General features: G+C 35.5%; 6 protein-coding genes across 8 annotated transcripts in view; 3 read left to right on the top strand and 3 right to left on the bottom strand.

The window, feature by feature from the left end:
• The first annotated feature begins 882 nt into the window (after positions 1-882).
• LOC17892119 (aldehyde dehydrogenase family 2 member C4) lies at positions 883-4,447 on the top strand. Its single transcript, XM_006297430.2, has 9 exons — positions 883-1,118; positions 1,758-1,900; positions 2,397-2,783; positions 2,898-2,987; positions 3,076-3,249; positions 3,332-3,469; positions 3,567-3,704; positions 3,842-3,903; positions 3,986-4,447. The coding sequence occupies exons 1-9, from the start codon at positions 1,019-1,021 to the stop codon at positions 4,257-4,259; spliced, it is 1,506 nt and encodes a 501-aa protein (XP_006297492.1). The 5' UTR covers positions 883-1,018; the 3' UTR covers positions 4,260-4,447.
• Positions 4,448-4,896: 449 nt separating this feature from the next.
• Positions 4,897-5,655, bottom strand: LOC17892584 (multiprotein-bridging factor 1c). Its single transcript, XM_006298568.2, has one exon. It carries the CDS (start codon positions 5,585-5,587, stop codon positions 5,015-5,017), a length of 573 nt encoding a protein of 190 aa, XP_006298630.1. The 5' UTR covers positions 5,588-5,655; the 3' UTR covers positions 4,897-5,014.
• Positions 5,656-6,080: 425 nt separating this feature from the next.
• Positions 6,081-12,266, top strand: LOC17893384 (DNA mismatch repair protein MSH7). Its single transcript, XM_006296806.2, has 17 exons — positions 6,081-6,517; positions 6,689-7,217; positions 7,305-7,400; positions 7,472-7,527; positions 7,923-7,989; positions 8,108-8,203; positions 8,665-8,796; positions 8,902-8,935; positions 9,035-9,082; positions 9,257-9,456; positions 9,536-9,662; positions 9,779-10,056; positions 10,167-10,361; positions 10,682-11,104; positions 11,204-11,300; positions 11,384-11,511; positions 11,602-12,266. The coding sequence occupies exons 1-17, from the start codon at positions 6,153-6,155 to the stop codon at positions 12,106-12,108; spliced, it is 3,378 nt and encodes a 1,125-aa protein (XP_006296868.1). The 5' UTR covers positions 6,081-6,152; the 3' UTR covers positions 12,109-12,266.
• Positions 12,267-12,286: 20 nt separating this feature from the next.
• LOC17893179 (trihelix transcription factor ASIL2) lies at positions 12,287-13,743 on the bottom strand. 2 transcript variants are annotated; one of them, XM_006298004.2, is made up of 2 exons: positions 13,576-13,743; positions 12,287-13,482 (listed from the first exon to the last, which is right to left on the bottom strand). In XM_006298004.2, the coding sequence occupies exon 2, from the start codon at positions 13,480-13,482 to the stop codon at positions 12,454-12,456; it is 1,029 nt and encodes a 342-aa protein (XP_006298066.1). In that variant the 5' UTR covers positions 13,576-13,743; the 3' UTR covers positions 12,287-12,453. The 2 variants fall into 2 exon arrangements, with proteins under 2 accessions (XP_006298066.1, XP_023641482.1); XM_023785714.1 differs by having other exon boundaries at positions 12,287-13,457; positions 13,576-13,742.
• Positions 13,744-14,077: 334 nt separating this feature from the next.
• LOC17890957 (NADPH-dependent diflavin oxidoreductase 1) lies at positions 14,078-17,826 on the bottom strand. 2 transcript variants are annotated; one of them, XM_006297164.2, is made up of 12 exons: positions 17,441-17,826; positions 17,255-17,332; positions 17,040-17,144; positions 16,763-16,854; positions 16,383-16,567; positions 16,045-16,124; positions 15,759-15,833; positions 15,558-15,668; positions 15,336-15,467; positions 15,074-15,193; positions 14,776-14,992; positions 14,078-14,693 (listed from the first exon to the last, which is right to left on the bottom strand). In XM_006297164.2, the coding sequence occupies exons 1-12, from the start codon at positions 17,579-17,581 to the stop codon at positions 14,164-14,166; spliced, it is 1,866 nt and encodes a 621-aa protein (XP_006297226.1). In that variant the 5' UTR covers positions 17,582-17,826; the 3' UTR covers positions 14,078-14,163. The 2 variants fall into 2 exon arrangements, with proteins under 2 accessions (XP_006297226.1, XP_023641692.1); XM_023785924.1 differs by lacking the exons at positions 17,255-17,332; positions 17,441-17,826 and having other exon boundaries at positions 16,753-16,854; positions 17,040-17,131.
• Positions 17,827-26,013: 8,187 nt separating this feature from the next.
• The window catches only part of LOC17891240 (leucine-rich repeat extensin-like protein 4), a 2,537-nt gene continuing 974 nt past the window's right edge, over positions 26,014-27,576 (top strand). Inside the window, exon 1 of the mRNA XM_006300206.2 lies at positions 26,014-27,502. Coding sequence (XP_006300268.2) covers positions 26,177-27,502 — 1,326 coding nt within the window. The 5' untranslated portion in view covers positions 26,014-26,176. The remainder of the gene's footprint in view (positions 27,503-27,576) is intronic.

Here is a 27,576-nt window from a genome sequence, read left to right as displayed (position 1 = left end):
CTGAAGAAAAATGTTTACAAAATGGGCAAACTTGGTCAAAATCATACAATACTGAGATTGGACTCATGAACCCAGCCAACTGTTGTGACATATGGGTTTACATTGCATGTAGGCTTTTTTAGGGTAACCGGATTTAAATACGGTTTTTATTTTTAATTATTTGAATTCGGATTTGTGGTTTATGGATATCCACGTAAATATTGAGATAGTTGTAGTTTTCCTGAAACATAATTTTAAATTAAATTATTAATTTAATATTCAAAAAATCTCATAATATAAAATATTTATTTTAAATTTAAAATTATATCTCAATATATTTTAAAGTTATTAATATCATTATATTATGTATAAATAACATGACAATTGAGTTTGATGGTAGCTATCTTGGTTTTGGCCAAATTTCATTAGTTGTTTATTTAACAAAAATATATGTTTTTAACGTGTTTAAACTTATATCGATAGTGGAAGCTCTTTTGTCCCAATAGTTGACCAAGGGTTTAGAAATGTTTCTACCCGAAGAGGTCTGAGGTCCGAACTCCAGATATATGATATATCAAATATTTTGCAGATTAAAGGAGAAAAGTTTACAAAAACATTTCCAGTAATTCGCAATTAGAACTAATGAATCTAATAAGATTGGAAAAAATTGTGTATGGTAAATTATCTTTGTAATAGTTCTCATAATATGCAATAATTGATAAATCTAAAAATGATAAAAAGAAAAACTACTATAGATAATAACATAGTAAAAAATTTTATCCTTTCACATAGATTTCAATATTATATAGAGATGTATAATATTAAGAAATATAATTAATATACAATAAAACCTGTTATATATCATCCTTCACATGCAAGATCCTAGCTACTTAACAAAAAACACAACTCTGTCTTCGCTGACAGGTGTATCGAGACGCTTCGTTTATAAATACGTAAAATAACTTCTCTCTGTCCCTTCCACGGTCCCTTAAGCATACGAAAGAGAGAGAGAGAGAATAGAGAAAGACTAAAGAAAAAAATGGAGAACGGCAAATGCAACGGAGGCTCGTCGGTGAAGTTACCGGAGATCAAGTTCACCAAGCTTTTCATCAACGGCCAGTTCATTGATGCTGCTTCAGGTTCTTTATCTTTGCTTCTTTAAACGTTGACCTTAAACAAAGATTAGTAGAGAGTATTAACCCAAAATCATTCCTATTTCTTGATTTTGGTTCTCCATGTTTAAAATTAATCATGCTAAGTACCTCAAATCTTTTTTCCCTATCAATAGTATTACACTTTTGGGAAAGAAAAAAAACGAAAAAAAAGAAAGACAAAACCGTAGTTAAGAATAGTACGGTGGATCAGTATTGAGTGGTCGGAAAATTCATGAAATAAGAAGAAACATGTTCCACTATAAAACACGAACAAATTTGTTGGTCTACCCTGACAATTTATTTTCTCAACCACAAAATTCATCAATTTATTTTCCTTATTTTGTGAAGTCGAGATGATAAAGCTAATGTTTTGTCCATATCAATGAAAGAAAGAATAGTAAACCAAGTCGCCTTGGTCTAGTCGTAAAGGGAGATAAGTTCCGTCATCTGGATTCGTGTAGCATTGGTCACGGAATTCGAAATTTAATATAGTTTTCTCCGGTCCGGAGTAAATAAAAAAAAAAGAATAGTAACAAAACAAAAAACCACAAAAAAAAAAGACTCATGATTTTGATGATTAAGTTGGGTGGTTTTTGATTTTTGGGTTATATAAAATTTTTATAGGGAAGACGTTTGAGACGATAGACCCGAGGAACGGTGAAGTGATCGCTCATATAGCCGAAGGAGACAAAGAAGATGTTGACTTGGCTGTTAACGCCGCACGTCACGCCTTCGACCATGGTCCTTGGCCTCGCATGACCGGCTTTGTACGTCTCCTTACTACATTTTATTTTTATTACCAAATTATAAAATAGGTGTTTTATTAATACCATATACTATAATTAAAATTTATTGATATTTTTCTGTTGATTAATGTGGTCCCTGTTCTTTAATTAATTTTTGTGTCTTATTTTTAGTGAAAAACTCATTGATTTGATAACTTTCGTGTTATTAATTTATTAAAGAGAGAAAAAAAAAAACTAGAGAGGTTTGACTTATTTTGTGGGTGGGTGTCACTTTCATGTTGCTAACTAACATAAACGTGTAACCCATATTAGTTTAACATATTGTCTAATCTTAAAGGCTTATGTTTTGATTAATCTTTTTACATAAGTGTAATTTGGACTATTACTTTCTCTATAATATTGACGTGACGTGATCATACTTGTTCTTTTTTTCGTGTGGTATTTAAATTTGTGTTATGTTAGTATTAGTAGAGTGTTTTTCTTACATAACCAAGTTTGGTTGATGTGATCTCACCAGGAAAGAGGAAGGCTTATAAACAAATTCGCAGACTTAATAGAGCAAAACGTAGAAGAATTGGCTAAACTTGATGCGGTTGACGGAGGAAAGCTATTCCAATTAGGGAAACTAGCTGATATTCCGGCCACGGCTGGTAATTTCCGGTACAATGCGGGTGCGGCGGATAAGATCCACGGCCAGACTCTTAAAATGACAAGACAGGCTTTGTTCGGATACACATTAAAAGAACCTGTTGGAGTGGTTGGTCATATTATCCCTTGGAATTTTCCAAGTATTATGTTTGCTACTAAGGTTGCTCCTTCTATGGCTGCTGGTTGCACCATGGTGGTTAAGCCAGCTGAGCAGACTTCGCTTTCTGCTTTGTTTTATGCTCATCTTGCTAAAGAAGTAAGTCCATAGAGATTTCAAGTTTAACTTGTTAAGTATTTCAAGATTTGCTTTAAACTAAATGCAATTTAATTAAGTTATGATTATGGATACATTTTTGTGTGACAAAAATAGGCGGGGATTCCTGATGGTGTGCTCAACGTTGTAACTGGTTTTGGAGCAACTGCTGGAGCTGCGATTGCCTCCCATATGGACATAGACAAAGTAAGATCTATTGTCTTATTAGTGGCAGTGACTAGTGTTGTTGGTTGGATGTGAAATCTTGAACCTTCTTTGTATATGTTATGATCAGGTTAGTTTCACGGGATCAACTGATGTTGGGAGGAAAATAATGCAAGCCGCGGCCGCAAGCAATCTCAAGAAAGTTTCCCTTGAATTAGGCGGGAAATCGCCTCTTCTCATATTCAACGACGCTGATATTGACAAGGCCGCTGATCTTGCGCTTCTCGGTTGCTTTTACAACAAGGTATTTTAGTGACCACTCCAATACCGATCAATGGTGGTATATATTGATATGTATAAACATACTAGTTTGGTTGAATCTACAGGGTGAAATTTGCGTTGCGAGCTCCCGTGTGTTTGTTCAAGAGGGTATATACGATAAGGTTGTGGAGAAGTTAGTGGAGAAGGCTAAAAGTTGGACAGTTGGTGACCCTTTTGAGGCAACTTCTCGACAAGGACCTCAAGTAAAGCAAACTTATTTTAAAAATGACAACTAAAGAAGATCTTGATCTTGATTTGAGTATACTTCAGAGTTAGATTATGATTTGATTGTTTCTTCAGGTTGATAAAAGACAATTTGAGAAGATTCTTTCTTACATTGAGCACGGCAAAAACGAAGGAGCAACCTTACTAACGGGAGGGAAAGCCATTGGAGACAAAGGTTACTTCATTGAACCAACTATATTCACAGATGTCACTGTAAGTCTCACATTCCTCTTCTTCATTCACTAACTAGGCTTCATTACCAAATCTTGGCACTTATTTGCAAAAATGACATGTTGGTAATAGTATCCAAATTAGGCAATTAACTAATGTTAAATTTTGTTGATTTACAGGATGATATGAAGATATACCAAGATGAAATCTTTGGACCAGTCATGTCATTGATGAAATTCAAGTAAACCCATTACATATAAACTAACTTCTCTTCTCAAATCTCAAACCATTGTCTCGTTTCATATAAGACTAAAAACTCGCAGGACGGTCGAGGAAGGGATCAAATGCGCGAACAACACGAAATACGGCCTTGCGGCAGGGATATTAAGCCAAAACGTAGACGTGATCAACACGGTTTCAAGGTCGATCAAAGCTGGGATCATTTGGGTTAATTGCTACTTCGGGTTTGATCTTGACTGTCCCTATGGTGGCTACAAGATGAGTGGCAATTGTCGTGAAAGTGGCTTGGACGCTCTTGACAACTTTCTTCAAACCAAATCCGTCGTTATGCCTCTTCACAATTCCCCTTGGATGTAGTAACATTGTTTGTATCAAATACTAAACTTCAAAAACTCCAACAATAAAAAACAATACAAAAAAAAAAAAACACTTCAATAAGACTTGTACTTTTTTCTTCAATACGTTTTTGCTTTTTGAATGTTTTTTTTTTAATTTTAATATCAATACTGTTTATACTTCCATTGTATATTGTAACTTTTCATGTCCATCCGTTTTCACAAAAATGTCATTTTAAGATGTTATAAAGCTTTTACAGATACATCTTTCCATAGTTTCACTTTAATTTTAACGTATTTATACAAAATATTGGAAAATAAAATATTTTTTTAATTAATATAAAACACGTCAACATGACACTTTTTTTTGCAAAATAAGAAAGTACATAATATATGTTTGTTACACCAAAAATAATTAAAAAAAAATATAGGAAGGAGTATTTTAATTTTTAATTTTATTTAAGGAAACACACCAGTTTTTTCTGTAGCAGTTTAAAGAATTTACTACAAGATTAAAAAAAAAAACTAAAAAGATAGCATCTTACACTAATTTTATACTTTCATTTTTTCATTTATACATATATTTTATTATGTAATTGTATATTTGATTGTATATACCCATAACTTGACCAAAAATAAATAAAAATATAAGAATTAACTGCTCTAAATTTTTTGTTTTTTTTTTTGATTTACCAAACATAAACAACAATTTCTTGTTTTTTCTTTTTTTACAATCGATACCAAGATAACAAATACTCAAAAACGACAGCGTTTTACTTATTTTCCAATTTTGCCCCTAAGTTTAACACCCAGAACCTTCTCCATCTTCGCGAGCACAGCTTGATTCAGAACAGCTTTACCATTCTCATACTCTTGAACCACCTGAGTCCTTTCATTGATCTGTTTCGCCAGATCCGCTTGCGAAATCTTCTTCTCCAACCTCGCCTTCTGTATCATCAACCTCACCTCCGCTTTCACACGATCCATCGCCGCAGGCTCTGTTTCTTCCTCAAGCTTCTTCGCGTTGATCGCCGGAACCGCCGTCGATTTCCCCTTTTTGTTCGAACCGCCGTCGAATTTTTTCACCGTTTGAACCGCGACGCCGCTTCTTAGCGCCGCGTTAACCGCTTTTGGATCGCGTAGGTCTTGGCTCTTTGGTTTTGATTTGTGGAGAACCACTGGTTCCCAGTCTTGTGTCACTGCTCCTGGGTATCTGCTCGGCATTTTTCTTCGCTGATTGATAGAATTTGAAACTGAGAACGATGATGAAGACGATGATGATGAGGCGATTGAGAGTATTGTGAGATTTTTTTTTATAGACGAAGACTGGTTTCTGGAGAATTCGATCATCTTTTTTTCTCCATGTTCGTCTCTGGAACGTTCTTAGAGATGGGATGACGTGTCACCATATTATTTGATGTTATTCCTATGACGTGGCATTAACAAAGTTGGATTCGGTTACGTCAAATTATCTGATTGGTTCAATGTTGTTTTAAATTGTGGTTGTCGGTTCGGGGATGGATAAATAAACAGTAACACATTTTGGTAGTAGACCAAATTTTAAGCTAATCAAAATTAGCCAAAAACTGAATTTATTTCGGTTTAAATTCGAAATATTCGAAACCCGAGTTAGGCAAACCGAATTGATCCGATTACCAATGCATAATTGACTCGTTGCAACGTATCTAACGGTACACAGTAAGAGAAGAGAATCGGACGGTCATTAAAGCGTCAAAGGTTGAAGAGTCAACAAAAAAAAAGTAGACCTGGAGGAGAGAGTGAGTGACGTTTCCGCCATTTCTACGAGGCGAGGCGAAATTTTTTTGGCGCCAATCTTTTTCACCTTTTTCGATTTCTTCACTCAGCTCAACTCAAAACATCGTTTCTGGCTTTCTCTCTTTCATACAGTTCCAAAATGCAGCGCCAGAGATCGATTTTGTCTTTCTTCCAGAAACCGTCGCCGGCGACGGCGAGTACTCAGGGTTTGGTTTCGGGAGATGCTACTAGCGGCGGTGGCGGCGGCGGAGGAGGAGGAGGGTTACGATCTACTGTGAAGGGAGGGGATGGTAACGGCGACGCTTCGGTACGCCCTGCTGTATCGAAATCTGTTGATGAGGTTAGAGGAACGGATACTCCGCCGGAGAAGGTTCCGCGTCGTGTCTTGCCGTCCGGATTTAAGACGACGGCTGAATCCGCCGGAGGTGGTGCTTCGTCGTCGCTGTTCTCTAATATTATGCATAAGTTTGTGAAGGTCGATGATCGAGATTGTCCTGGACAGAGGTACTATCTTCGTTTTCTCTTTTGCCTCAGTAAAAATTAGGTCTAGGCTCGAATTTCAGATGGAAGATTGTTTATGTTACTTTAGAAGAAGAAGAAGATTCATGTAATGTGTTGGCTGGTCATTGTGGAGATTTTGATTACTGCCTTGTATCATTGTTTGAAATTTTACAGGAGCCGAGAACATGTTGTTCCGCTTGATGATTCGTCCGTATGTGTGAAGGATGATAATGTTTTTCCTGAATTTCGTTCCAATAAATGTCAGTCTCAAGAAAGAGGACATGCTTTTAGCTTCAGTGGGAGAGCTAATATAAGGCTAGTAGAAGATATCGAAGTAGATGATGATGTTCCTGGTCCAGATACACCAGGGATGCGTCCAAGTGTTCCTCGTTTTAAGCGAGTTTTGGAGGACGGAATGAATTCTAAGGAGAATAAGGTCCCTGTATTGGATTCTAACAAAAGGCTGAAAATGCTTCAAGATCCAGTTTGTGGAGAGAAGAAAGAAGTAAACGAAGGAACCAAATTTGAATGGCTTGACCCTTCTCGAATCAGGGACGCCAATAGAAGACGGCCTGATGATCCCCTTTATGATAGGAAGACCTTATACATACCACCTGATGTTTTCAAGAAAATGTCTGCATCGCAAAAGCAATATTGGAGTGTCAAGAGTCAGTATATGGATATTGTCCTGTTCTTTAAAGTGGTTAGTGAATATTGATTTAGTGTTCAATTCTTTTCCTCAATGCAATTGGTTTACTTACAACCTCAGCATACATTCTGTTCGTCTCAGGGAAAATTTTATGAGCTGTATGAGCTAGATGCAGAATTAGGACACAAGGAGCTTGACTGGAAGATGACCATGAGCGGTGTGGGAAAATGCAGACAGGTAAATTAGTTGAAAGAACTGGCCTGCTTGAATCATTGTGTCTATAAATTTTGACGCCCTTTTTGTGTCAGGTTGGCATCTCTGAAAGTGGGATAGATGAGGCAGTGCAAAAGCTGTTAGCTCGTGGGTAAGGGAACCATCATACTTTAAGGAATTCATTACTGTTACTTCTAGTTATGGTTTGAAAAAAAGAAAGAAATCACTTCAGTCATCATCAGTCAGGATTCTGAGAACCTAGGATGTTTTCTTCTTCGTCATCATTTATAATAAGTCTTTTCACAAAGGAGAAACAAACAAACTTGTACAAAATTTGTGTGCCCACAAGCAAGGCACAGACCCAGCCAACCTTTGTTAGTCCACTGTAGCAACAGTTACAGATGATATATGTTTACTTATATATGGTTCACTCATTTGTGTCAAAACTGGATAGCTATAAATGCTTCCAACAGAAACTAGCATGCAGGTTCATATGTTTTCCTGTTCCACTACTTATGTATTGACACACGTTGTTTCTTTTGGAAGATATAAAGTTGGACGAATTGAGCAGCTAGAAACATCTGACCAAGCAAAAGCCAGAGGTGCTAATAGTGTAAGTTTTCTTGGGACAGAACGAGGAGGGTTTTGCAGACTGTTCTCAATCGTATCTTTTTCTGTACATTATGTTTATGCTGTAGTTAACTCAATGGCTATTCTGGTCTAATTATCAGATAATTCCAAGGAAGCTTGTTCAGGTGTTAACTCCATCAACAGCAAGTGAGGGTAACATCGGGCCTGATGCCGTCCATCTTCTTGCTATAAAAGAGGTTTGTTATTTATTTTATAATTTAAGTTCATTCGAGTCGTGGAAAATTACACTTTCTTTAGCAATCTTCCATCAAGCAGTGTAAGGATTTGGGATCAGAAATTCAAGATATGCTGCTTTGATATATGTTCAAGAGATTCCCTTGAATTTTTTTTTTGTAAGCTGCAGACTAAAAGCTCTTAAGAATCTTTAAATCTGAAAGAGTCAGTCTTTTTAACTGAATTTCCTAATTTCTTACAATCATCATTGTCTGGAATCGCATGTTAAGTAGTCTCATTCCTTGTTACTGCATCCACCTTTTTCTATCGTGACATTATTTGTGTTGTGTTGTTTCGCATGCCGGAGAAAATGATAGCTGATCCAAGCTTTACATTGCAATGATAAACTAGCTGCTCAGGATTTTACTTTGGTTACATTGCCTAATGGTTTGATGTCACTTTTTCTTCTAAATCTTGATTTTAGATCAAAATGGAGCTAGAAAAGTGTTCAACTGTGTATGGATTTGCTTTTGTTGACTGTGCTGCCTTGAGGTTTTGGGTTGGGTCCATCAGCGATGATGCATCTTGCGCTGCTCTTGGAGCTTTATTGATGCAGGTAAGCAACTCTGTTCTGTATCTTATGCGTACCATGTGACTTTGTGTGCATATATTTGGTTTGCTGGAACTAATTATGAATCAAATTTTGGTTTGTTTTTTCCAGGTTTCTCCAAAGGAAGTTTTATATGACAGTAAAGGTAAACTAAACTGCTTGGATCGCCAGTTGTTTTGTCAAACAGAATTTAAGGTAAATGGCACTGGTTAAGTTTAACTGCATAAATGTTTAAATATTGCAGGGCTATCAAGAGAAGCCCAAAAGGCTCTAAGGAAATTTACATTGACAGGTACTCTTTCAGTATGAAACCTAACTCAGAATTAGGAAAACATGCTCTTACCAGATAATCATGTAGACTCTTGCGCAGATTCGTGCATGAAAATCTGACTTCTTTTAGTTGCTCACCCAATGATAGATCTTAAACATTGCTAATGTATATGATATTTATGTTTCAATTAAATAGGGTCTACGGCGGTACAGTTGGCTCCAGTACCACAAGTGATGGGAGATACGGATGCTGCTGGAGTTAGAAATATAATAGAATCTAATGGATACTTTAAAGCTTCTTCTCAATCATGGAACTGTGCTGTTGATGGTCTAAATGAATGTGATGTTGCCCTTAGTGCCCTTGGAGAGCTAATTAATCATCTGTCTAGGCTAAAGGTTTGTTGGCTTGGTTAGTTTTTGCTTTTCACATGTTAAGCAAAGGAACTCTTCATAACTTACAGTTTCTATCTTGCAGCTAGAAGATGTACTTAAGCATGGGGATATTTTTCCATACCAAGTTTATAGGGGTTGTCTCAGAATTGATGGCCAGACGATGGTAAATCTTGAGATATTTAACAATACCTGTGATGGTGGTCCTTCAGGCAAGTGCATGTAGTTTTTATAGCTCCAAATAGAGGGTAGACACAGGAAAAATATTTTAATACTTGGTACCGATCTCCAGAAAATAATAGTTGTTTTTTTTTGTTTACCTCTGCAGGGACCTTGTACAAATATCTTGATAACTGTATTAGTCCAACTGGTAAGCGGCTCTTAAGGAATTGGATCTGCCATCCACTTAAAGATGTAGTAACCATCAATAAACGGCTTGATATAGTTGAAGAGTTCAAGGCAAACTCAGAAATTATGCAAATCACTGGCCAGTATCTCCATAAACTTCCAGACTTAGAAAGATTGCTCGGGCGCATTAAGTCTAGCGTTCAGTCATCAGCCTCTGTTTTGCCTGCTCTTCTGGGGAAAAAAGTGCTGAAACAACGAGTAAGTATCAATCACATGTTTTCTGAGCAATGCCTTCCGGGATTAAGCATTATGGGTCTAGCTTCTATTGCAATATGTCTGGTTAACGATTACATCTCACTGCACTGCAGGTTAAAGCATTTGGGCAAATTGTGAAAGGGTTCAGAAGTGGAATTGATTTGTTGTTGGCTCTACAGAAGGAATCAAATATGATGAGTTTGCTTTGTAAACTCTGTAAACTTCCTATATTAGTTGGGAAAAGTGGGTTAGAGCTATTCCTTTCTCAATTCGAAGCAGCCATAGATAGCGACTTTCCAAATTATCAGGTGCACCTCTATCTTGCAAATTCATATTTGGCAACAAAATTCTGTCACTGCTCAGAGACATGCTCCCATGCTCAATAGCTTTAATCGACGTTCATTTATTCTTAAATTTGCTTCCGCATGTGCTTCTATTAGCAGATGAAGTTGTATAGCTTGTTAGTCTGATCATACTGTTAATATCATCTGCATATAGCTTAGATCTGAACTCACACTCTGGTAATACTAAAAGCATTTGCATTTTTCCTGATTTTTCTTGGAATACAATTTCAGTTTGGTATATGGTTGGATATGTATCTAACTAGAACTTACTAATCGTGTACCAGAACCAAGATATGACAGAGGAGAATGCTGAAACTCTCACAATACTTATTGAATTATTTATCGAAAGATCCACTCACTGGTCTGAGGTCATTCACACCATAAGCTGCCTTGATGTCCTGAGATCTTTTGCAAACGTTGCAAGTCTCTCTGCTGGAAGCATGGCCCGACCTGTTATCATTCCCGAATCAAATAGTTCAAATCAGAATCAGGAAATAAAAGGGCCAATACTTAAAATCCAGGGACTATGGCATCCATTTGCAGTTGCAGCTGATGGTCAATTGCCTGTTCCAAATGATATACTCCTTGGTGAGGCTAGCAGCAGCAGCAACAGCATTCATCCTCGGTCATTGTTACTGACAGGACCCAACATGGGTGGAAAATCAACTCTTCTGCGTGCAACATGTCTTGCTGTTATCTTTGCCCAGGTTTGTACACAAACTTGTTTCATTAGTGCTTTTTCTCTTCAAGCAACCATTTTCTAGATATGACAACAACTTATACAATTTTTTTAATTTCATGCGCAGCTTGGTTGTTATGTTCCTTGTGAGACATGTGAACTCTCCCTTGTGGATACTATCTTCACAAGGCTTGGCGCATCTGATAGAATCATGACTGGAGAGAGTAAGTCTGTTTTCATAGACTACTTCCTCACTCCTCAGTTATGCGGATTGTGTTTGAGTGGAAACTGGTTTTTCGTTTTGTAGGTACCTTCTTAGTAGAATGCACTGAGACGGCGTCAGTTCTTCAGAATGCAACTCAGGATTCACTAGTAATCCTTGACGAACTGGGCAGAGGAACTAGTACTTTCGATGGCTACGCCATTGCATATTCAGTAACCTCCTCTTCTCCCTTCAACTTGTTCACTTTAACTGAGAAAGCAATGAATCTCAATTTTGCTGAAACATGTCAATTTATTTATCAGGTTTTTCGTCACCTGGTAGAGAAAGTCCAGTGCCGGATGCTCTTCGCAACGCATTACCACCCTCTCACAAAGGAATTCTCGTCTCACCCACGCGTCATCTCAAAACACATGGCTTGCGCATTCAAATCAAGAACAGATCAAGAACCCCGTGGTTGTGATAAAGACCTGGTGTTCTTGTACCGTTTAACCGAGGGAGCTTGTCCCGAGAGCTACGGACTTCAAGTAGCCCTCATGGCTGGAATACCAAACCAAGTCGTTGAGACAGCAACAGACGCTGCTCAAGCCATGAAGAGATCAATTGGAGAAAGCTTCAAGTCAAGTGAGCTAAGGTCTGAGTTCTCAAGTCTGCATGAAGAATGGCTCAAGTCATTGGTGTGTATCTCTCGAACTACCAATACAATTGTCGAAGATGAAGAAGATGAAGAAGATGACTACGACACGTTGTTTTGCTTATGGCATGAGCTCAAATCATCTTACTCTGTTCCCCAACTAAAGTCGATGACGTAACACTATCTGAATCTAGTCAAGTTTTTGTTGCGTCTCTGATGCTTATATATCAAATTAATTTTCCACATTTCAGACAAAAGTACATATGAATCTGTCGGTTTAGCTCTGATTAAACCGGACAATCAATCCTAACCGAACAGCTACAACAAGAGTAATAACCATAAACTGTATCATCTTAAGTTCTTAACAAGGAAATATATTAATGCAAGTAACCTTAACTAATAAAGTTTCAACGACCAAACACAAATTACAAAAAATAATCAAATTCTGAATTCTCCAAAACGAAAAAAACAGAACTCCCTTTTTTGCATATCTATAACAACACAGCCTACAAAGTTTTATAACTTATTCATCACTGAGGTTAACATCAGAATCATTCTCCATTTCCTCATCTTCACTCTCATCATCACCAGCATCACCATCACCATGATTGTTCTCTTCCTCTTCACGTAGCCTAGCAATCTCACTCTGAGCTCTATCCACAATCTGTTTCTTCTGCAACTCCAAATCTTTCTGAAAATCAGCTCTCATCTTCTCCAACTCCTTCATTTGCTCTTTCTTACTCTTCTCCATCTTCTCATAAATCTTCCCAAACTTCTCAACGGAATCCGCCAACATCTTATACGAAGCAGCGTCATTAAACTTCTTCCTCTCGTAATCAACCTCTTCTTCATCATCCTCCTCCTCTTCTGAATCACCAGGACTATCCATCATCTCATCAAACCCGTTTGATTTATCCAAATAAACCTTTGTGTTCATAAACACAAACTCACCTGAATCAACACCACAAGCTAAACCTAAATCCGACTTAGGCGAAACACAGAGCAACATATCCAACTTATTAAAAAACGCCCATTTACTCGAACCTAAACCCGATTTCTCGACCTTAATCTTCTCTTTCCTATACTTCCTCTTCAAGTTATCAATCATTCTCCTACATTGAGTCTCAGATTTCTCCATCCTAAGCTCTTCACACACTTTCTCAGCTACTTCATTCCAATCTTCGTTCCTCAAACTCCTCCTACCCAATTGCAAAAACCTATCTCCCCAAACTTCAAGCAACACAAACGCTTCTTGCTCTCTCCAATCATACTTAACTTTCCCATCACTTGGTCCAGCAAAATCATACCCAGAAACCGCAGGTTTGTTTGGTTTCTGCCTCTTCTGAAACCTCTCATTCCCACGACTGTAACCTCCTCCTCCTCCTTGTGGCTCCTCATCGTCTCCTTCGACCTCATCTTCTTCTTGTTCATCTTCTTCTTCATGGTAATACGCGTGACGCTTAGGAATGGGTCTACTATACATAGGATGACTCTGTCGATTCAAAGAGTAAAACTTTTTTGGGTACCCTGTTTCATCTTCGCTGTCACCCATCTTTGAGCAAAACCCAGAAAGAAAAAAAGAAGCTAAAGAAGAGAAGAGAGATCTAGAGTTCCCAATCGGAGAGATCTAGGGTTTCAATATTACCTGGTTTTTTCGACCAACGGGGAAAGATCTTTGGAGGCTCGGGTTTAGCTTAGAGGAGAGAGAAGTAGAAGAAAGTGATGAGTTTTATTAACCATGGCCGTGTCTAGGGTTAGGGATTTGCATATTTTTAGCCGTGTCGGAGTAGGAAAGCTACCACCACCGGTGAAACATTGCTTCAGCCAGCGACGGAGTTTTTGTCGCGGCGTTTGGTTGGACCAATCCAATCCATCCGATCAAATTGGGCTTATTTTCAAATATTGGATAGAATCAATAAAGGCCCAATAAGCCTTGTATGCCATAAACAATAGAATCGTATGTTATGTTAATTGATGATATTTCAAAATTCAAATTTTAACACAACAAAGCTGATATTAGCCAATTAAACAATTTTGAAATTAATCGAAAAGTATGTATTTTCAAAGCTAAAACGATATATTAACTTATTATTAGAAAAATCATCTTCATTTTTTTTTTTGTTAATTTGTTGTTGTATGAATCAAAATAAAATAAAAACTTTAATGTGACAACAATAACCAAAGCTTCTTGGCTTCATATACTAAGATATGAAGGAAGTTGGGGAAGTTGGATTTAAGACCAAGCTTCAACATTGTATCTCCCTGCTTTCTCCAAAGCCTTGAGCCACCGTGAAGCAACCTCTTTTGATCCTCCAGTCTCTTCTGACACAATCTCCTCTAAAGCCGACATTACATCAGATGGCATTTTCGTCGAGGAGCCAGCCACGTAAACAGCAGCTCCATCACATAGCAAATCCCAAACTTTCTTGCTCATCTCGCGGATCTTGTGTTGCACGTAAACCTTCTTCGGTTGGTCTCTAGAGAATGCTGTGTAGAAGCCACCGCCCTTTTCTTCGGAGAGTGTTCCTCCTTCTCTTGAGTGTGACTCCCAGAAATCGCGGTATAGAAAATCTGTGTCTTTGTTTCTGCAACCAAAGAAGAACATGATTGGTGCGACGGGGCTAGACTGAGCTTGTACGGATCTCTCAGATATGAGACCGCGGAAAGGCGCACATCCGGTTCCAGGTCCCACTAAGATGAGCGGAAGCGACTGTGATGGAGCAGGAAGGGAGCCTTTGTGAAACCAAACCGGTATGTTTACCTCTAACCACAACAGAAAATAAAGAAAACACATCAGAAACAAAGAACTGAGCCAGTTATGGTAAAGAAGGAACAAAGTTCTAACCTTGTTCAGGTGTGAGGCTTGCAAGCCAAGAGGAGCATAGACCTTTTCTAGTTCTCTTATAAGGCGTGATCCATGACACTATGCTTACGGTCAAATGTACTTGAGCAGGATGGGCCAAAAGAGATGAAGATATTGAAAAAGCTCTTGCTTTTAGCGGTGGGACTAACTGTACTAGCCACTCAAAAGGGATTTGTACGGAAGGAAAATCCTCTAGCACCTACATACAATCCATTTGGTTAAACGAGTCAATGCGTGTTCAAGACGAATCATGGACCTATGAGATCTGGTGCTAATTTACCTCAAGAATGCTTCTTCTTTCCTTCTGATTGTAATTGTAGAGATCATCCCTCCCCTCGGGCGAGGCAAAGTATAGAAGTCTCTCCTTCTCATGTTCAGCTGTTGCATAAAAGCTCATAACCTGAACAGAGATTATACATTACAAGGGTTTGCATCAAATACTTGTTTCATAGATAAACTTAAAGCTATATACGTAAGATAAGAGGACTTTCATAAAATTGAAATTCAAATGCATTAGGATTGAAGGATTGAAGAGTTCTTACCTCAAAGAAGTATCGTCGGGGTGAAGCAGATGTAACATCCATTGTTAATTCAATAAAAGTCTTAAGCTTGATAGGGAGCTCTGTAATCATTTCTTCATTGACACCATTATTCTCTGTCTCTCTCGGCCCAACCTGAAAGCAAATTAGCACTCAGGATTTATTTTGAATCCCAAAATAAGACATTCTGAGAACATTTTATATCAACCGGTTGGAGCTACTTACTGTGATGAATGATTCTGGGTCTAAATCGCAGCGTTCTATAAACGCATCTATCGATGAAGAATTTTGGCTTGGAAGAAGCTCAACAACATCGCCAACTTCATATTCAATAGTCTTAAAAGAAGAGAAAACCAAAGAGGATAATAAGACATCACCCTCAAACTGATTGGAAACCTTAAAAGTAAGCGACAATAAAGTACTTACAGAGGAAACAAATTGGAACTCAAAGTGGCGGACATCTTTTGTGCTTCCAGCTTTAGTCAAGACTTCATTTCTGGTCTACATGATTGGTATGTTAAGGCAAGCTAAGGGATTAAGATTCATATCATCTAGGCTTTAGAATAATAATGCATACCATAATCAGATATTTTAAGAAAACATGTTAATTATCAAGTAACATCAAATCCACCAGATTCAAGGTAACAAAGCATTGGTAGCATAACCAGTATAGTTGACTAGCATGTCAGAAAGGGCAACAAGATGTGCATACCATCTTGAGAAAGCAGTCTGGTTTACTTTTCTCCTTGAATAATTTTCCAGGAGACATTCCACGGGCTCTTTGTATGATGTCTGCCAAAACATAAGAGGCATATTATGTAAGATAAATGCTAATTAACCTTTTTCATGCTGAAAGGGAAATTAATTTCACAGGCCAATTGAAGCAGAGCACTTGTGAGACTACTTCCAGCAAATTCATTCAAATTGATTTTTAAATTGACATTTCTAGCAATTACCATTAGCAAGTAGACAATTCACTGTTAAGTAGCATAACATAGTCATAAATTAAGATCAATGAAGCAAAGTATCCACTCAATAATTTTGACATACCTGACTCTGCCAATAAGTTCGGATCCAATTTCTCCCGCTTATGATATAAAATCCTATATTTAGGCTGATCAATTACTTCATCTTGAGAAATCTTCACATCTGGACCTTTAGGAAAGTATTTTGGATTGATCTGATATAATGTACTCCACAAAGACAGCATCCACGGGTCAAGTGTTCCTTCGTACCTTGAAACAAAGAAAACACCAAAACTAAAACTTAGCATTCTGACACTGGACTTCTAGAACTATACCAGCAACAATATGAATGTGGATACAATATCTTCAACTGTTCAAACGGTTCATCTGATTTCAAATAATATTCTGTGAAAGCAAGATCAACTTTGAGAGGTTCTTAATTTGCCTAAATATACCGTATCATACCCTGATGGGTGTTGATCATCTCCTAGACCTTTTTCAATGATGGTAGTGGCCCCAAGATCTGATAATCTTTTGTCTAACTTCTTTGCTACAAACTAAAGCCATCAGAAAGAAAATCATGTCAATTTGCTAATAATTCATCCTTAGTAAATCCTACTCTTTTTTAATCTTTTTCCTTCTCACATTGATGTATACACCAAAACAAAAACAAGAGGAACTTGGGAGTAGCTCAACATGGGGTATGTTTAAACAATGTGAAACGGAATCCAGATGAACTTACGTTGTACTTCTGGTAACCAGAATCACCTAGTCCAAACACCGCATACCGAACTCGTTGCAACCAACAGTTTCCCAAATTTCTTTGAAGAAGAAACCTCCAAAATGCCTTCAAATGATTAAAAAGACAATGAACTAATAAGCTACAATAACTAAAGGCGCTTTGCAAGTATAACTATATACATGTTGGTAAAAGTTTCACAAGATATTTCAACCAACCTTAAAGGAATCAGGAGAGTCTCCTTGCCCTGTAGTGGAGACAACAAAAACAACAGCCTCCTCATGAGGTAATGAACTCTGCACACATTTGTAAGGTTCCATTCACATATACAAGCATTAGCAAAACAATCTTCAAAACAAAGTAAGAAACTTTAAAAACCTAATTAGTTTTACTACAACACTTACTGAGTCAAACTCATCAGTGGAGACGATAGATGCTGAACATCCTCGGCGTTCTGCTTCGCGGCCAATACGCTCCGCCGCATCAAGAGCGTTTCCAGTCTGAGAAGCATACAACACAAGCAGCTTCCTTGGCTTCTCTCCCATGTCTAAATCTATCTAAATTCCGATTAGAAGACCTTCAGAAACCTTTCAAACGTTTGATTGAAGATTGCTTCTGTCTACAGAACTCTGATTAACATTAGGCTTCAGTGATAAAACGGATTTGATTCCTTGTGGGTTTAGCTTAGAGGACAGAGAAGTAGAAGAAAGCGATGAGCTTTATTAACGATGAGCGCCGTGTCGGAGTAGAAAAGCTACCACCACCGGTGAAACATTGCGTCAGCCAGCGACGGAGGTTTTTGTGGCGGCGTTTTGTTGGACCAATCCAATTCTATCCGATCAATAAGGCCCAATAAGCCTTGTATGTATTTCGTTTAAGCCCATGGATTCTCCACTAAAACTAACTGTCATTAAGCTGTTGATAGGCTCTTTCACTATCATCGGGCAGTTGCGGTTGATACTAAAATAGACTATGGTTTCCAAAACGTTCAGAATCGCTCGAAATCGCTGAAATATTAAAACTTTTTTTTCGCAAACATTTTATAGTTAAGGATAATAGAAGATATAGCTAAAAAAAAACATTAACAAATTGAAAAATATATTATCAAACTCTCTATATTTAATCACAATAATTCTGAAACACTAATCATTCTAAAATGTTTAATAAAACGTGAATTACAACCGTCCGCTTTCGCAAACTCTCGTAACCGCAATTATTACGTTTAAACCAGTGATACAGCATAAAGGAGGAGCTTAACAATTATATTATATGTGTCACATTATGATTTATTTATTTTTTGTTTTTTTGACAGAATGATTAATTTGTGTATGAAAAATGAAAGTTCATCTAATTCACAGTAATTCATTTAATAAAATTATGTAAAGTATAAATTATACTCATAATAAAATCATCTTGTTTTCTACTTAAGTGAACCAATAGAGAAATGCCAGAACTCTTTAGTTAACATAAAGTAGTAGGAGTATAAGTTTGTTTAGTATATTAAATAAATGAAGGTTGTGCTTATTGCCAATGAAAATGTCGACCACGCTTCAATATTGTTGGTGTGCAATTATTATGCATCGGAAAGCAAATAACTATAACCTTAATTATGGAAATAATGGCATAGTGTTAAGCATCATAAATCATTCCAACGAATTATCAAACTTTTGTTGCATCATATATCAATTAACTAACACTAGTCTCGTACAATGAAAATTATAAACGAAATAAACATTTCAAATACTAAAAAATAAAAAACAAATTGTGTGACCTAATTAAGAACTTATTTCAATAATTAAAGTGTTAGGCCATTGGTATGAAGAAGCTTCCAAGGAAATAGTATGTGAATCGATTAGAAAGAAGCTCAAGTAACTATATAGGTCATTCCCACATCGACATAAGTAAATGGTAATTTAAAGATTTGATACTTGAGTAGGTATTCATGTTTTTTAAGATGACAGAAGTGAAAGAAGAAAAAAACAAGATTTGGTACTTGAGTTGAGTTGGCATTGTGGACTTTAAACTTCATTTGAATCTCATTAACTTATGTAATTCCATGTATTGTGATTACACTTGCTTATAATTAAACCTAGATGATTGACCTGCTTTGTGGGCAGATGTACCAATATGTTTCAATGATTATAAATTAAAAGTTCAAGTTTAAGTCGTTTAAATTTTAAGAGTTTAGTTTTAGTCGAATTATTAAAAGTAAAATACAATTTCTTATAAATGAAAATTTTCACTGCTTTTAAAACATATACATTGTAACTTATCGTCAAAACGAGTTTAGATAACACTTAGACTACCACATTATTGAAAAACAAAAACAAATCAAGTATCAACAAAAAGGAAATTATATTAACTCAGTAAACAGAGATTGGGCATGTTCGTTTTGTCGCCTCAGGTACCAGCGGCTGCGGCAATTATTGTTGTTCGTTTGGTACGATTAAAAATTTTGAACGTCGATTTGATTTGGCGGCCAAAAACGTTGTGTCAGAGCCGTCCTACACTATTAAATGCCACAACCAAACTAAAAAAAAGGGCTGCTCAAAAAAAAAAATTATTTCTTATTTTTCTTTATTCCTATTTTTATAATTTCCATTTAAGTAAAATATATATTTTTTAAATCTCAAAGTTATATACATGTATATTAGTATATTATATATTCGTTTTATTAATTTTGGCTACGAAATTTGAAAAAAAAAGACAAATTTGCTTAAAAAACGGAAAAAGAAAAAATTTGACATATTAGGGAATCGAACTGCAAAAACGGGATGCTAATGCCAATTTTATTACCACTAGGCTAGGGAACACCTATTGGAAAAAGGGGCGAAAATTTTTTATATAATGAAGGGCCACAAGCTTATGCTTCTTGGGTCTGGCGGCCTGGCCTTTGGGCCGGCTCTGCGTTGTGTTCACTGCAACCGCCTGCAGCGACCAAATGAACATGTCCATTATTCTTTTTTGTCAAAAATAGAAATTGTTCTTTTTTAATAGTTCAACACTACAATATCACAAAAAAAAAAAAAAAAAAAAAATCTTCAAAATATAGCAATTTTTTCAAGAAAATCCAGTAGGTAGAGAGTGCGAAAGGTGTTTGTTAAACATAATTTTAAAATGTACAACTAATGTGAATTAATAAAACGTTTTTTAAGGATAAACTCTGACATGGTGACATCTCATAACTACCTAATACTGATAATATAATGCAACCCAAAAAGCTAAAAACTGCATACATTATTTTATAAAACAGTTGAGCTAACTATTTGAGAAACATACATCATTGATGTTTGATGTTTATAAACAACAACATTGTGATATCTTCCTATTTTTATAGTTATTTCTTCCACATGAAAAGTAAGAAAGTGAAGTCACGGTCTGGTCCGGTCCAGTCCTAGGGCTCCTCCTAGTAGATGAGAACAAAACTGAAATGAGTACGTAAGAAGGAGTTCTTGTGATAAGCCAATCATATAACGTGGCACACGAGACGAGATCATCTCAATTTATGGTTGGAAGGTCGCTTCGGGTCAGGTCGGGACATAAGTGTGTGTGACCGGACCGAGAGAGAGAGAGCCAAATGAGTAATGAGTGAAACCGTTACGAAGGTTCCACAAAAGTCTTTTTAAGTCTTTAAACTCTTAACAAACGACAATCTCTATCAACGCGTTATGAGTGGGTTACGTTCGCTCACTCCAATGCCAACTATTTTTGCTTTCACCAATTTTTTTGTCTTTAGTCTTTACTTTCATGCATTTAATTTTCTTAATCTTTTTTATTTATTTATTGATTTGACAATTATATGCTTCAAAAAAAAGTAGTGGTAAAGCAAGATGCGATATTTCGTTTTTTTGTTTTCTTTTAAAGAAAATAGAAAGTAATTTACTATTATTAGGAATTTAGGATGTTTTGGTTTAGTAGTGTTAGAGCATCTCCAATGCAATTAAAGATAAGATTTTACCAAAAAGGTTTTCAAAATTACATGAGATTCAAATTGGAAAGAAAGTTATTCGATGGGGAAACAAAATAGAAATTGGTTTATTATATATCACTAATTTATTTAATAAGTAGAGCTTCATTAAAGAGACAATTATACAATATTCTTGCATGTCTTAATAAAACAATTTTCATATTTCAAAAATGTTGTAACATTTAAAATAATTTTCTTCTACGTACTCATTTCTTACAACAGCATGAACGTACGTTTCATTTGTTGTAACGTTCTAATTTTTATTTTATTTTATTTTAACGAGTGGTGATTAGATTTGTGATGATAATTATAGTACATTTACTTGCATGGAATCAAGACAGATGCTACATATGTATGTAAGGAAGAAAATTACTATGCAAATTTAACCTACTCTCTTTATATTAAAAAAAAATGAAAATTATGAAGGAAGTATTCACAAATAACTTTATGATATTTATGGTTAAGGGGATCAAAGGAAGATAGCTAAAGGACTATATGAGAAACATAGCGAAATGAATAAGAAACGAGAAACACTTCTTTTTACGTATTACGAAACAGAGAGGCTTGTTGGCTTCTTAGACCATCCTCAATAGGAGTATTTTAGGAGGCTAAGATACCCCCATTGATGATGCCCTTAAACCACCATTATTGGTAGTATCTTAGACTAAGATACTACCAATAATCTTGCTCTTAGCCATTACATGATCATGGTAATGTTGGGGATATAATAGCACCAAAAGTAGTAAAAGTCGTATGTGCATGTTTTGCTAAATGATCCACAACTTGATTTGCCATTCGGGGAGTGTGAACGCGGACGACTATACCTAAATACCTAGAGTGTTTGACATTCGTGTGACGTGGTACTCAGGGAAACTCATCTAGTACCTATGAACACTATCTTCCAACAAGATAGAAGAAGCTGTCGAATAACAAAATACTTATTGTTTTACTATATTAAGTACTGAATTGACATAACCGGTAGATAGATCAAGCCATCAAGGTAACGTTAGTGAAGATCATATTAAGAAGTGATTCGAGGGTTTGTTGAGTAGGGTATGATTAATTTATACATGTTTGTCCATGTACCAATATGTGTATGCATGATTGTATGGTCATTAACTCATTATAGATCCTTCATACTAAGCTCTTTTCATCAAGAACTGATTTTTTTTTGTTGCAATAACACTTTCATCTTTCTCTATATATTGTAACAAAATCTGAATAACTTTTGTGTAATTCATTCATATGGAGACAAGAGCTCGTGAATCAGTGAAGCTTGCATTATTCATGGGACTTTTTTTGGCCCACAAACAAAAGTGTTAGAATACAAAAAAAAATGTGTGTATGGAAACGATATATATATATATATATGTATGTACATGTATTTCTTAAATTAACTTGAAAATGTTTTATATACGTTCCGACTCATCCTCTATATGTTTTAAATTCCTCCACATTGTTTCCAACATCAAAATGAAAAAACTTTATTTTAATCTTGTTTTAACAACAAATTAATCAAATATGATATAATGTTGTTATAGAATTATGTTTTTTATTTTCTTATAAACGAATTCGACCTTGTTTTATCATTCAGCAATACAAACATTTTATATATTGTTGTATTATGGAATTATCAGATACTATTAAATTTAAATGTTAAACTGTCACCAAATATAATTATGTATCAAATCAAACGGTAATTAATTTATATGATTTTTGTTCTTTTTGATATATATTATTACAAATTACAATTGATGAACGATAAATAAAAACAATCTAATATATAAACGGATTTGTTCTAACCATCGTAACCATTTAAACTTAAGGAAAATGACAAGTGAACTAGTGGTTCTCACCTCTGTTGCCTTCACATTATATCCGGGTTCGAGTTCGATTTTTCACAAAAAGAGACGTATAATTTCTAACGATGTCAAAAAAAAAACATTCAAACTTTAAGTTAAAACTTTTTTTTTTTAACAAGAAGTAGTTATTATATATGCAAAAGTAAAAAGCATATGTCTTTTGTTTTTTACAATATATGGTTTGGTAAAAGTATAATATTAAATTCTTGACTTGAGAAAAAAATGACACATGTCGGCGAGCTAAAAGCCTCGAACGTCCCGCTGGTCTATCTGATGTGGAGAAACGTCCCCACACGGTTTGCTTCGTTGCGGCAATAACTAAGAACAAAAGCTCACAAAAAGCAAATTTTGTTTAGACAAATAAATCTTTTTTTGATTACTACTAATCTCAAAAAGCGATTTGTTTTGTTCTTTTCTTTTCTTTAAATTAAACATCTAATGATTAATTAAAACCTGGTAGTTAGGCTGTTAGGTGTTGCAAATTCTTATTATAAACTAAAACCTTAATGGAGTCGGTTATCAAATAATTTGTATCCATGCTTTTGTATATGATATGAATATAAAAGATTCGAAGATATGTTTGGTTTTTTTTTTAAATAGTGTTTTGGGTTTTTTAAAACAGTGTTTATATACTTATGTGCATATCTTTTATGAAGAAGTCATAATTCTATGCTGACTTAAATAAATTTTATTAGTGCTCCTTGCAAAAGTCATGCCGTGAAATCATAATCACCATACGATATGATTATGCTAAATTTGATATACTATTTATTTAGCAATTCAAAAACAAAAAATGTAATAAATTAGTTAATATATAGGCATTAATCTAGGTTTAGGGTAAATTTAGGTTTATAGGCATTAATCTAGGTTTAGGGTAAAAGCTCCCGAAAGGCACGAAACAATATATACATAATATATTATCAAATCTTTGACGAATATGTTCGATTTTGTAATGCATGATTAATTAAGAAACTACAAAACTATTAATGTGCATATATATGTATAGATACTCGACACTTAAGTAAACTAAGGCCAGCAAGTAATACATAATATTTGAATTGGTTTTTAGTTTATAAGTTTTAATTGATTTGTCATGCAAAATTATTCAAATGAATTATCCATTGATTACCAATAAGATCTTACTTATACTAGCTAACATAAAATCTAAGTGACTAGACACCACACCAAACCTTATAATATAGTTTTAATGTATATATATTCTCTGAAATAACAAAGAACCAACACTGCATAATATATAGTTTTCTAATCGTCAAATTCATCTTGTGAATTGCACATACGTCCAAAGCAGCCACACCACTTTGACGTAGAAACAAATCGACATCTTCTGAAGTTGTATTAACACTAATAATAATACTAAAATTTTCAAGAAAACACAAAGCTAATAAATAAACCCGTGATCGATAGAGAAACTTTAAATGTTTTTCGAAATAAATCAAAACACGATCACACAACCGATACGATCAAAGAAAGAACTTGTCATGATGATGAACCACCGACTCTTTCTTTCACACCTTCTTCTACTTTTTTATACTATTGCATTATTATTATGTAACTGCTTCTTTTATTATATACTGTATATGTATATAGTATAAGTTTGATATTTAATAATCACAAAAAGTAGAGGTTAGGATACACCAAACCCTAATTAAATTTTAGTATTGACATTATGTCTATTAATTTCCGTGGAATTTGTTGATATAGATTTTTTTATATTTTCCATATATATCTCTAAAAAGCTGGCAATTTATTTCTTATTTAATTTTGTGTAGAAATTAGCATACCTTTGACCAAAAATATGAAAGCTAGTAGTGGGGGAAAATGAGAACCACTGATTAAATTAAAACACTGATGAGAAAAAATAAATAAATAAAGAAATAAAGCCAAAACTTTGCATTTTTTTTGGTAAAGACATCTTTAGCACATAATCAAACACTCTTATCTTCTTTTGGGACTATGTATTTATAATCTCCACACAAAATAGTAATCACGTTTTTAATAAAATATTTTTATACTTACATTTCAAAAAAATGTGGAATTGAAAAGGTATTAATGTGTTTTTCTATATAATTAACCGAAAAAGTGTTGTTTATATCTTCTTTGATGATTTTGGAAACTTTAGAGATAAGTGAAAACTATTGAACAAAAATGGAATCAGAATACTAGAGATGATCTTTCCTTGCATAAATTTCAATTTTAAACTCTAATTTCTTTTGTTGATTAGTAACCTATATCAATTTGATCATCCAAAACAGGACATGACCTTGAATTTTTTCTTTCTAATATGGATATCAAAGTCATTACATAAGGCAAAGTCTAAATTAAAAATATCTAAAACAATTTTTTTATAAAAAAACTATAAATATCAACAATAGTACTGTTTAGTCTTTAGATATTTATAGTTTCCTACAATATTTAGAAAATAATAATAATAAAAATAACTTTTTCCATGTAAAAATTTCACATTTTTTAGAAGACAATTCGTTCTCGAATTCGGATGCATATATAGTGTAACATAATTTTTCCTCATTTTGAGTATAATTCTCATCAATTCTTAAACATCATGTTATTTCTTAACCACATCTAAACAAAAATCAAATTTATAACATAATTTCGAGCTAGCTCAATAAATAACAGAAAAAAACATATCAAATAATAATCAACTATTTTTTTCTTAGAACATATCTACTAGCATATAAAATATCAACTTCCATTTTAGTTATATCCATTATATTTTTATAATTCCAAAATAAAATCTTATATTTATGAAAAAAGATAGTGATATGACCTACAAAATAATTGATCAAAAAAAAAAAAAATGGTACCACACATCTGATAACCTCTAAAGTTAATACAATTATACACACACACATATCTCATATATATTAATATAAGATTTGGTGAAGAAAATAAAATAAAAATAAAGAAACTAAAGCAGCTCCTTAAGATTGACCCATATTTATTTATTTATAAAAACAAGTATAACGTATAGTTTTGCAAACTACGAAGACGCTCCATTCCAAAAGCCTAACTCCACAAATATTAAATATCTTTATTTATTTTTTTCATATAATAAAATTAATCTGAGAAGAAAAAAAAACGAATAAGTGTAGGCCTGAGCTGTGTTTGAGCTGTCTCTCTTTCATTTAAATCTCCCCACCTCACTCACACACTCTCTCTCTCTATCTATCTCTCCTTCGAATCCTCTCTATATTTTCCCATTTTACCCTTCCTTCATCTTCGAATTTCCAAAACCTCTACCACTCCCTCTCGCCGATGTATCGTGTAGCGACATGATGAAGAACACCACCACCACCACCACCACTCATTCTCTCCTCTCCTTCTTCATCTTCTTCTTCTCCGTCGCTACTATCTCTCATTCCTTCTCAGTCTCATTCTCCAATGCTCCTCTCTCCGTCAACGAAGTCAGATTCATCCAACGCCGTCAGCTTCTCGAGTTCGCCGACCGCGGCGAGAATGTTACGGTAGATCCGTCGCTTGTATTCGAGAATCCGAGGCTTCGTAGTGCTTACATAGCTCTACAAGCTTGGAAACAAGCTATCCTCTCTGATCCTAATAACATCACTTTGAATTGGATCGGATCCAATGTCTGTAGCTACACCGGTGTTTTCTGTTCCCGCGCTCTTGATAATCGCCGGATCCGTACCGTCGCCGGAATCGATCTTAACCACGGTGATATCGCTGGGTATTTGCCTCTAGAGCTTGGTTTGTTGACAGATCTGGCTTTGTTTCATGTTAATTCGAATCGTTTCTGTGGTACTGTGCCTCGCACTTTCAATCAGCTTAAGCTTCTGTTTGAGCTTGATCTTAGTAACAACAGATTCGCCGGGAAGTTTCCGACGGTGGTTCTTCAGTTACCGTCGTTGAAGTTTTTAGATCTCCGGTTTAACGAGTTCGAAGGAACTGTACCAAAGGAGCTTTTTAGTAAAGATTTAGATGCGATTTTCATTAACCATAACCGGTTCCGGTTTGAGTTACCGGAAAATTTGGGTGATTCTCCGGTTTCGGTTATTGTTATTGCGAATAACCATTTCCATGGCTGTGTTCCGACGAGTTTGGTTGAGATGAAGAATCTTAATGAGATTATTTTGATGAACAATCATTTGAATTCTTGTTTGCCGGCGGATATTGGGAGGTTGAAGAACGTTACGGTGTTTGATGTTAGTTTTAATGAGCTTGTTGGTCCTTTGCCGGAGAGTGTTGGTGGTTTGGTGGAGGTTGAGCAGTTAAATGTGGCTCATAATTTGTTGTCCGGGAAGATTCCGGCGAGTATTTGTCAGTTACCGAAGCTTGAGAACTTCACTTATAGTTACAATTTCTTTACTGGTGAAGCTCCTGTGTGTTTGCGGTTGTCTGAGTTTGATGATCGGAGAAATTGTTTGCCCGGAAGACCTGCTCAGAGATCTTCACGGCAATGTTCTGCTTTCTTGTCACGGCCGCCGGTGGATTGTGAATCTTTTAGTTGTGGTCGTTCTGTTTCACCGTCTCCTCCTATTGTAGCATTACCGCCTCCTCCTCCTCCATCGCCACCTCTACCTCCACAAATCTACTCTCCTCCGCCGTCACCTCCTGTCTACTCTCCTCCGCCGTCACCCCCTGTCTTCTCTCCTCCCCCACCACCGCCACCTCCTCCTCCACCACCGGTATATTCCCCACCACCACCACCACCTCC

The sequence above is a fragment of the Capsella rubella genome, unplaced genomic scaffold, assembly GCF_000375325.1.
Source record: "Capsella rubella cultivar Monte Gargano unplaced genomic scaffold, Caprub1_0 scaffold_3, whole genome shotgun sequence".
NCBI lineage: Eukaryota > Viridiplantae > Streptophyta > Magnoliopsida > Brassicales > Brassicaceae > Capsella > Capsella rubella.
Note: the sequence above shows the minus strand (reverse complement) of the source record. Positions and strands in the feature narration are given on the sequence as shown.